This window comes from Lampris incognitus, chromosome 3 (assembly GCF_029633865.1).
Source record: "Lampris incognitus isolate fLamInc1 chromosome 3, fLamInc1.hap2, whole genome shotgun sequence".
In the NCBI taxonomy this organism is placed as follows: Eukaryota; Metazoa; Chordata; class Actinopteri; order Lampriformes; family Lampridae; genus Lampris; species Lampris incognitus.
The window spans coordinates 83,047,317-83,058,412 of NC_079213.1; the positions used below are offsets into that span (position 1 = coordinate 83,047,317).

The following is an 11,096-nucleotide window of genomic DNA, read 5'->3' on the forward strand; positions in this document are numbered from 1 at the left end:
GTGCAACCAGGAAGAGTGATCATTAAAGCCAGAAAGCCCTGAAAGCGTGTTCGTGCAGGAGGATACAGATGCTAAGCATCAGGAATCTGGGTAAAGGGTCAACCTGATGGAGACTGAAGGGAGTACCACCCTTTCAATTGTAAATACCTGTTGCATGTGGTTTACAGGGCAAAATGTATACCCAATGACTTCCACATAAGGAGCTGTGAGGCGACTCGTCACCCTTCACTTAGTATTCTGTTGGCCTCATCCACACTGACGGGCCTCTTACAAAGGCCCCGGTCCCCTATTTGGAGAGTTCATGATGGTTGGTGTCTTCAGTTGTCAAAGACATGACGTTGTCATTTTGATGGCTCAATTTCACTGTCACACATATTCTTGGGATTCAAGAGCCCCACTGATTAACTTTGAGTGAACATTTCCCTCAAACACACCATCAGTTTGATCTTCTGGATCAAAGACCTTTGATTGAACTGTGAAATCTAATTCACATCTCCTTCCGTTGAGATTAAAAATCTCTTTTTTGTGGGACACCGGGCCAAGATAGCGCAACCCAATCCCAAAGACACATGTTAAAACACACAGGATGCAGAAGAACTCAGAACAAAACAAAAGTATATCCCGCTTATGAAAGTATTCGTCCACTTCGCAGTCTTTTATCATACATTCAGACACACCATAAGGACACAATAGAAATACATTCAATTGAAACATATTGCCTGTCCTAAGTAAGGGCTGATGGCATGTTTTCGCTAAATGAGGCTGTTTTTGAAATTATGAAAGATTTGCCAACATTAATTTTTTTTTAGGACTCAAAAAAACCTCAAACTACATCCACTGTCCATGTGTATAAAACCAAAATTTAATTAAGTATATATTTTCAACATCTAAATTGTCTTAACAATCAATAAGCAGTCAAACTTAATATGAATCACAAAATCATCTTAAATTCAGTATCATGCACATTACTGTCAGTGGTTTTGGCCATTGCCCATCAACAAGGTAGTGTTGTTGGACTGGTCTTGGGCCCCCCTCCCCAACGGTGCATGTCTGATCTAAAACAGACCCAAGGGTATTTTCTGTCCATCCCCCTCCCCCATCAAGCTGATGGAAGGCACCCACCACATGATCTTATCCTAACCTTTCACACACTAACCCACTAGAGACTGGAGGCACAACTCCAACCCTGTGTGTGGGTGCTGACGCACTGTGTGCATAGTCATTAGTCTGATAGTTGCGAGATGGAGATAATGTTGTAATCTGTACAGTTACAGTGGTACAGTCATCATGATGCCATACCTCAGGACATGGTGGAGAGCAACTGAGATGATTTGCCAGTAGAGCTGCATTGGGCCATGCTGTTATTATATCTCTGTACTTCGATCTGTGGTCAGTTCTAAATTGTAATGAAGGGGGAACCGTTTTATATATGTACTTAAAGCTTTCAGACAACCTTAGTGTGAGGTTATGTGGTTTGTTTTGGAACTGAGAGCAAATATCAGAATCAAATTCAGTTTATATTGGCCATATTAAGTTACATCATCAAGGGTCACATGTAACATGACAGCAAATATAAGCAGTATATACAAAGTTAGGAATAAGCATGTAAATTTGGGAATGAAAAGTTAGAAATAGGCCCCCTGGATCTGTTCTATGCAATCTGTACAAGGTCTCTGGCAGAGCCCAAGTAAGTACATAAGTATAGATCTCAGTAAAAGAAAAACATTCGGAAATATATACACAAAGATATAAAGAACATAGCACTTAGTGCTGAGTATTTTGAACATTGAAAATGTATTCCAGCTTACAGGAAACAGCTCCTGTGATTAGGGATACATTATTCTTTTATGATGACCATATCATCATCGGCGGTTATTCGGGGTCGAGTATGACCGTCCTCCCTCTGGGTCCCTCTGGGTCTTCAGGTGGGCGTAGAGGCTGATCCTGGAGCCACATAATGGGAGGATGCCTGCACGTGACTGCTTTTTGCGTGGAGTGGCTGATGCGCCTGCAGCCACCACACAGTCCTTGGCAGGGGGTGGCCAGAGTCCAATGGCATGGAGAACCAAGATGATTGGGGACCACCCTCTGTTGCAGCCTTCATCCACCTTCACTGGAGACATCTTCCGCCAGTTCTGCTGTTCAGGTCTTTGTTGGATCGCACTTCGTCTTGAACCTCCGCCTTGACCTATCCACCTTTGGTGACCCTACCAGGAGCCAAGCTCCGGACAGCATAGCTCTTGGGATCATTAATACATGCAAGCTTCACCACCACGGCAAGATGGCGATCCAGGAGAAATTATGACCATAATGAAATATCTAAACCTGGATGATTTTGTGCATGTACTCAATCCAGGCCTTCAAGCATTCTTAAGTTTGTGGTTTCCTTAGATCTTTTTGTAACCATTTACATCTTAATTTTACACTTATTCCAACTTACAGGAAACAGCTATTATTGTAACTGGGCCAGGGGACAGGGAGGCACCGGTCTGTCCAAGTACAACTTTATTAGCAAGTCGAGCATTGTGTTCAGATACTGCTGAGAGCAAAGGAAGAGAAGCTCCTGCTGCTGATTTTGGACCTTGCTGTAAACTCTACAGTCTCTCACGCGTCAGCAAAGAGAAATATAGCAGATATTGGAATACGTGCACTCCCAGCATGGCCAGTCTCATTCGGATCTTCCCTGTCCATGTCTACATTGTTCCCTATCATGTTCTCAAGCACAACCAGTACAGCTGGTTTGCTATTCTGCCAGGTAGTTCATTACAGGAGTCCTACTTTGTTGTGTTCAAAGTAGAGAGAGTGATCATTAGCAATATAAAAAGACACGCCGGTCAGGTGAATCGGCCATACTAAATTGTCCCTAGGTGTGTGTGTGTGTGTGTGTGTGTGTGTGTGTGTGTGTGTGTGTGTGTGTGTGCGTGTGCGTGTGTGTGGGCCCTGTGATGGACTGGCGCCCTGTACAGGGTGTCTCCCCGCCTGCCACCCAATGATTGCTGGGACAGTCTCCAGCATCCCGTGACCCTGAGAGCAGGATAAGCGGTTTGGATAATGGATGGATGGATGGATGGATGAATGAAACTATAAAGGTTGGAGTAGGTTAAGAGGTGACTGTAGGTTTTCTGAATACAATTAAGACCATGCAGCTATTCAGGTCATTATCATTGCTGATAATTTTATTTGTTTTAATTTGCTGCAATTTGTGGCTTAGGTGCCTTACAAATACAATTTTATTTTATATTAGCCTAATATAATAGCTCATTTATATTTTTATTTTTCTTATACTACAGTCATTTTATTTCAAACTGAATGCATGGCACATCTGGACCCATAGAAAGGTCGCTCACCTGAGTTTGTTTATAACACTTCTTGGTGGATCACAACTTGAGAAGGATGCATCTGTTCCAAGGCACACAAAAAAATAGAGGAATTCCATTTTCCTTTTCGTTACTGTCTCTACAAAATGTTTCCTGTCCACAAAATGACAGTGGTTACATTCTGGACAAGGTTTAACAGTCATGGGTTTGTGAGTTCTGTTTGGGCTCAAGTCAGGTTTTGTTTTTGTTGAAATCACGATGTATGTCTGCACACATGTTGACTTGTAGATGACTTTATGAGGAACTATTTAGTGCCTGTGGATTCTGGATTCTGGGGTTTGTCTTTTATGTATAGCCTGCAAATGAACTCTGAATTAATATGTTCCAGGAATTTGGCATTGAAGAAATGCCTCAACAGTGGAAAATCGATATATATGCCATTTTTGGAACATTACAAAGCCTTACAATGTGCCCATCATGTGCCTGGCGTATGTGATGTGTGTTGTTGTTACAGTATGTATTGTTACAATATGTGTGTTTTACGGTATGTGTTGTTACAGTGTGGGTTGTTACAGTATGTGTTGTTACGGTGTGTGTTGTTACGGTATGGGTTGTTACGGTGTGTGTTATGTTATGTGTTGTTACGGTGTGCGTTCTTTTGGTGTGTTAATATGCTGTGTGTTGTTGCGATGTGTTATTATGGTGTTTGTTCTTGCAGTGTATGTTATTAAGGTGTGTGTTCTTGCGGTGCGTGTTCCTGGTTGCCAGCCCTTGTCAGGAGAGAAAGTGTCAGCGGAGGGTACAACTTTCTTCTACTTTCCCACAGTGGTTTGTAACATCTGTTATTCCAGACCAGGGAGACTTTGTGGAGATGTGGTCTACAATGAAAACGACAGCAACTGACCTGATATAGTCATCAGAACTACATGAAATGTCGTCTTAAAAAAACTTATCTATTTAAAAAAAATCTCTGTAAGTGATTTATTAAGTTTGTTTGTTAAGTAAAACAACGTAGGATAGGTTTTTTTTTTCTTCATGTAAATGTAAGATTTTGTGGAACACACCTACCGAGTGGACGATAAAAAGTATAAAACGATGTTAAGTTCGGCTATGCAAGAACAAAATAATTTGGTAGAAAATACAATAGTAATAACAATACTTTATTCATATTGTAGCGAATTCAGGGGGCAACCACAGGAAGTGCCGCGGCCGAGACGCGAACCCGTATCGCCCGCACCGCAGGAGACAACTACAATATAGTACTGTAGCGAATTCGGGGGACAACGCAAACACAGGAACTGCCGCGGCCGGGAAGCAAACCCGTATCGCCCGCACCGCAGGAGACATCGCTAGCCGCTCGACTAATGGGTCAGACCCGCCAGCCAGCGGCCAGCGTGTCTACTTATCCATGCACGTTACACTACCCCTCCTCCGGGAAGCTCGTCCCCACGCTTAAGCATATAAGCTCCTTCACGCCTCAGGGCGCATACGCTTCCGATGGCCTTACGGTCGCTCCATCCCACTTCTGACACCAATGTAGCGAATTCGGGGGACAACGCAACCACAGGAACTGCCGCGGCCGGGCAGAGAACCCGTATCGCCCGCACCGCAGGAGTCATGGCTAACCGCTAGACTAAAGGGTCAGACCCGCTAGCCAACGGCCAGCGTGTCTACTTATCCATGCACGTTACAGTACCTTTATTATAGCTACAAAGCGCATTACAATAACATGGAACAATTAAAACACACGCAATAAAAACACGAAGTGCCAGTAAGAGACTAAATAAACTAAAAGGGAAAAGCAGGAAAAATAGCACGACAAAAAGAAAGCTCAAGAAACAGTAAAGTAAAAAGTAAAGTAACAGTAAAGGACAGAATCTAACTACAATGGAGACATCAGAAGGCCTTGTTGTAAAGAAAGGGTTCGTGGGAGGATGATCCAGTTTCATTTCTTCGGAGTGAATTTGGTAGAATGATTCTGTTTGGTAAATGAACACAAGTCGGTTTTCCCACCACGTATAACGCATCACAGTTGTCTCTCCGTTCATTCAAACACTTCCGTTGTGCTCAAAGTGAGCAACACATCCCTCCCCCTCGGCACTGGCAGCCAATCAGAGCGCGCCTTCTCCTAAGGCGCTTTAGAAGAAGCAAATAAAAACCTCACCGTGCCGACCGTCACGTACCAAACACACAGTGGAGACAGGAGAAGAGGGACGGACGTTTTGCCGCTGCAAACCTGCGATCCCCACCAAAAAAAAGAAAGAAAAAAGATGCAGACCTCCCGGCTTCTCTTTCTCCTGCTGACCGTCCCAGTGCAGGCGGCCACCGGTTCCCCCACCAGAGAGAAGTACGCCTCCTCGGGAGACGTCAACGTGGTGGCACACGGCCTCCTGCAACTGGGCCAGGGCCTGAGGGAGCATGTGGAGAAGACCAAGAGCCACATGAGAGATGTCAACGCCAAGCTGAGGGCCCTGAACGGCACCGTGGCCGAATTAGAGAAGAGGCACAAAGGTGGAGAGGCAGAGGTGGAGAACATCGAGAAGCTGGCAGAGGAGCAGCTGGATGAAGTGAGGAGCAGGGTTGAGAAAATGAGGGCGGAGAACGAGACCATACACTCCAGGGTGGACCGATTGGAGCAGAGGGTGGATGCAGCGCTAGGAGCAGCAAGACCAGGTCGCCACGACCAGGTCCCCTTTATCCAGGTGAGACAAAGTCACATTAGTTTTACTGGGGAAAATTGATTCATCCTCCTTGATTTACCATTCAGACAGTTATGAGTGTCAGTGGTGAGTGTAGACTGAAAGCATTGAGAGTAAAAACAGGGTGGATAGCTTTTGTTTTTCCTTTCACTGACCACAGCAGTTATATGTTTCCAGAACTGACCAGATACTTAAACTATTTTCACTACTTTAACTATCACCAGTGTCAGTTTTAGACTGGAAATGAATTGTCTTGTACAGTAGCAGCTGCAAATCAAGTGTATCACTGCTGTTGGATTACCCTTAAATGTAAATCCATCTGAGACAAAGAGTCATCTATGAAACCATGTCGCGATGTTATCTCCAGAGGATCTTGGAGGCACAGAGCAAACGTATAGATGACCTGATGGAGAAGATCCAGCAACAGCAGGATAAACTGGACAAACAGAGTCTTTACCTACAAGCACTGAACAGCAAGGTATGTCGTGCATATATACTATATACACTATGGCTATTGACATTTGAGCATGGAGCCATCATGCAGAGTAACTCACAATGAGCGAGCACATCAAGGTTTAGTTCGCTAATTAAAGGACATTTTGACTAAAGGACATACTGACTATAGTAGGAGTAAAAAACCTGCAAGGCTCAAGTCAAAGGATTATCCTTTTTTAAAACAACATATCAAAATGGTCTTATTTTCTAAACCCTCTCACCGCTAAAGAGAAAATACATACAACTTTTAAGCTCGAAGCATTTAAATAATGATAATGTGTGGAAATGTGTTATCAACAATCTTCACACTGTGTTGAAAACAGTGCTCCAACCTCTCCACTCCACTATTCTGTTTTCCTTCAAGTTGGACAGGAGAGTAAGTTGCATATCGAGATTTGATGGTAATTTTTAACCCCGTGTTTCACCTTTCAGGTCACAACGAAGAGGGTCAAGTCACACCAACGCATAGATGGAGAGACTGCTATGAAGGCTGACCCGGCACAAAGCAACATCCCAGAAGGTAAAAGCAGATTTCTAATGGTTAGTACTGCTTAAAATATGGAAATATGTTGAAATATTTCAGGTATAATGAGAAGAAAAAAGAAGTCACTTTCATTAAGCCACTAGGTGATCGCTGAAACTTGGCATTGCAAATTTTATATTTTAGGGGATGTCTAGAAATAATATCCCTTTTTTACATGCTAAAAACATTAGTTGCAGGTTTAAGTCTTTTGCAGAGTTAAGTCTTCTCCCTTTCGCAACAGTAATTAACCATCAACAGTTGATGGCATGTCTTAATACTCTGTGGGCACTAAAAGGTTACTGTCGACTGCTTTCTTAAAGTAGCAATAAAACTGCTGATTTCTGAATCACCTTCTTATCTAAATGGTGTTATTTTCAACAATCCCATATCATCCATCCATCCATTATCTGTGCCGCTTATCCTGCTCTCAGGGTCGAGGAGAAAACACAGATACATTCAAAACCCAATTCATTTCAGTAGCAATGGCAATAGAATTTGTGGAAATGTGTTAATCTGCACGTGTTAAAAACTTTGCTCTGAACTACATTGCACCAGAGATGTTTTGATGCAGTTTGTTCTTCTCAAGATTAAATGCCCACTACCTAGGCATTTATTCTCATCCCTAGTATGTAAGTCACAGTGTGCTGTTATGTCACACCTCATCCAAAAATGTCAAAATGTAAAAGAAAATAAATTACCTTTGACCCCCCCAGTTAACAATAAGTTCGCTGCTGATAGTGCAGCTCACAGGCTGTCCAAAGATCAGTAGAAGGAAGACAGAGGCTTTTTCGTTTCACCTACATTCCAAAGGCTATCAAAGAAGGTTGAATCAGTTCAACTGGATACCTTTATAATAATTCAATAGACGTTGTAGCCAGATGAACTAATTCAACCTTCTTTGGTTTTCTTATCTGGATTATTGAGCATGCATCAAGACATTCCAGAGGCTACTGTAAGCACTTGGTGAAGCAGGCCTGGGACAATAAACAGGCTGACACAAAACAGTAACAGTACATTTCATCCAAACACCAAAGTTTTCCATACATCCAAAAATTCATCAACTGCTTTCTCTAATTCACCAGCTAACTACATTTTGTCATCCTCCAAATGATGATGGTTTACCTGCCAAAGCGGCAAGTGGACAACCTTAACAAAGCAAGGAGTTACCGACATTTTGGCTGGGGGGGGGGGGGTGATCATTTTTCACCCTGGTAAACTTGGAAGCTGTAACCACATGGCTCCAAATCACTGAATCATCGGACGGTGGTTTGCTTTGTTCCTTCTATTCCAGGTTTGCCCAGAGACTGCCAAGACCTGTTTGTACAAGGGCAGAGAGCCAGCGGTGTCTACACCATCCAGCCTCAAGACTCTGCCCCCTTCAACGTCTTTTGTGAAATGACTTCGGGTGAGTCCATCTGAAAATTATTAGCCTGAAAGTTTTCACTAGAAACTGACTCATTCAGCAACAAAAAAAGACACACACGCATGCACTATTTCAAAAAAAATTGGCATTGGTTTTCCTAGTTTTATAACTTAAGCCCGTTTGAGAAATTTTGTTTTGGAGAGAAAAACATGGTTCAGGAATACATTGTAATAAGAAATCTTGAATTTGTGGTTTGCTTTTTGTGGCCTAAGTGCTTCTCTTCTCTTCTCTCGCTGTTCCAACTCAGGGGTCGGATGGACCGTCATTCAGAAACGTCACGATGGATCCCAGAACTTTGATCAGCTGTGGGAGGATTACAAAAAGGGCTTTGGTCACTTGGATGGTGAGTCAAAATTTGGGATTAAAAAAATGATTTAAAAAAAAAATCAACATCACGGCTCCTCTTCCTGCATCAGTCACAAACACTAGTCTGAAACTTGCTGCTTCACCCTCAGGTGAGTTCTGGCTAGGCTTGGAAAACATCCATTCTCTGTCCAGACAAGGGCTGAACATGCTGGAGGTGGTGCTCTCTGATTGGATAGGACAAGAGCAGTCAGGCCGTTACCAGTTCAGGTTGGACGGAGAGGAGAGGAACTACGCCCTCCACGTAGAGCATTCTTCTTCTGATGCTCTGGAGGGCATCATGACACCAGCAACCTCTGGTATCCCTTTCTCCACCTCAGACCGAGATAATGACCTCAGCGCTGAAGTCCAATGTGCCAAACTTTTATCAGGTAGGCTCATCTCTTGAAACTTGTCCTTAAGCTGTTCCTGGCAGTAGAAGTGCCCTTGAGCAAGGCATTGATTGGTGCACAACCTTAGGGTGAAGTCTTTAACCAGAACCTTATTCTCTTACAGGAGGTTGGTGGTTCAGCAGCTGTGGGGAGGCAAACCTAAACGGCAGGTATGGCAGAAGACCCAACCTGCACAAAGGACAACAGTCCAGAAGACAGGGCATGTTTTGGACGCCTGCAAATGGACAAAGCAACTCTCTGAAGATCACCATTATGAAGATCGCTCCTGCTGTGATTAAGCAATAAGTGCATCAATCTGGCCCAGTCTTAAAAAGAGCTGTGGACCAAAGAAATCGTTAAAGTCAGAGAGGGACCATCATGACCACAATCACTTTAGTTTCCCAGGCACACTCAGACAAAACAATAATGCTGGACTAATTTGAACTAAGAGTATATTGCTAATTACAATATGCAAAAGATGAGTGATTTGTTTGGAAAAAAAACACCAGATAGTTGGTTGTTTTATATGCTATGCTATATGTTAACTCACTGTCTCAGTGGATACACTCAGTCTTATTGACTGCTACAGCAATATTCCCTTTAAAAGGGCTACACTTCTGATTTTTTTATTGCCTATATATGTTGTGTATAGTTTCATATTTCTGCCATTTACAAGCTTCAAATGACATTAAAACCTAAAGTTAATCATTTTTATTTAAATTGCAAGACATGCATGAAATCAAAGTTAAAAAAAAAAAACAACGCAACCTTGTTCTGTCCATCAGTGCTTGATGTAAATACAGCTTCCCCTAGTGGATCATCTCTACGAGCCTCTGATACAAAAACAGAATTTGTGACATCTCAGGTAATCAGACAGGACAGTTGGTAAGCCGGTTAGGGGTTTTGCATCTTACACATAGGCACTGCAACAGAAAAAAAATAGCTGCTGCAGGAATTGAACCTGTGACCTTATGGACACAAGGTGGTCATATCGACGAGATAGGAGTATGTACAACGCATATGAGATTTAAATGTATAGTCTTATAAGGACAGCGACAGCATTTTTTTTGGTAAAATAACATACAATATTATAAGGAGAACTGATAAAAGATCGAAACATTATTACTGCAAACTGGCCATCCTACATCACCGCTGTCAAGAAAAACAAACTGATTGCACATTTGAATGTTTCCTGAGAACCACGTCACCGGTATGTGCACGGTTCAATTTAGCACTGCTGCCACCTAATGGTAAAGAGTATGTAACGCAATACACAGAGGGTTGACTTAGTACCCCTGGGACTGTAAAGTCATAACCCTAGTAACCCTGGCAATATGAAAAGAAACTGAATGTTTCAGTAACTTACTCGTTATTATTTATGCTGGGCTACGCCACAGAACTGATGCGTAAGTCACTACAACTACCGCAAGATACAGACATCCGTTTGGAGAGAGCGCACATGCACCTCCGAGATCGGTGATTGTGAAATTCAGACTATTAATTCACTAAGGAATTAATTCTACGGCAGGCCTGGAAACCGAAACAAATCATGTAGCAAGGGGACAGAGTGTGTTTCGACCAGGGCTAATCCCCGGAAGTCCAGAAGACGCGTGAAGAGGTACGACAGGTGATAAGACAACTCCGAGAAATGAACATCACAGCCAGGTCTCCATACCCTGCTAGACTCAAGATCTCTATGGACAATGGGACAAAGACTTTCCAAACACTTGCCGAGGCAGCGCCCACACTGGAGAAGATGGGGATTACTTTTAAGGTGGTAGCAGAGAGACGCTGGAGAGAGAAATAATATGCCAGGACCAGTGGTCTGTATTACAGGACCAGTGGTCTGTGGCCGAGAGGGGAGCTGCAAGAGGACAAATGTGTGAAGCTGATCTCCGCATCTTA

At 43.0% G+C, this 11,096-nt stretch overlaps 1 protein-coding gene across 1 annotated transcript; it reads left to right on the forward strand.

Annotated features, from left to right (window-relative positions):
• Positions 1-5,518: 5,518 nt before the first annotated feature.
• On the forward strand, positions 5,519-9,869 carry LOC130110513 (angiopoietin-related protein 4-like). Its single transcript, XM_056277631.1, has 7 exons — positions 5,519-6,019; positions 6,384-6,494; positions 6,944-7,031; positions 8,326-8,439; positions 8,705-8,800; positions 8,913-9,191; positions 9,316-9,869. Exons 1-7 carry the CDS (start codon positions 5,588-5,590, stop codon positions 9,495-9,497), a joined length of 1,302 nt encoding a protein of 433 aa, XP_056133606.1. The 5' UTR covers positions 5,519-5,587; the 3' UTR covers positions 9,498-9,869.
• Positions 9,870-11,096: the final 1,227 nt, after the last annotated feature.

Excerpts from the sequence above, each read along its gene's own strand:
- LOC130110513 (XM_056277631.1), top strand. The coding sequence starts at position 5,588 with ATGCAGACCTCCCGGCTTCTCTTTCTCCTGCTGACCGTCCCAGTGCAG. Across the intron at positions 6,495-6,943 it reads TACAAGCACTGAACAGCAAG|GTCACAACGAAGAGGGTCAA; the intron begins GTATGTCGTGCA and ends TTCACCTTTCAG. Across the intron at positions 8,801-8,912 it reads GGGCTTTGGTCACTTGGATG|GTGAGTTCTGGCTAGGCTTG; the intron begins GTGAGTCAAAAT and ends CTTCACCCTCAG.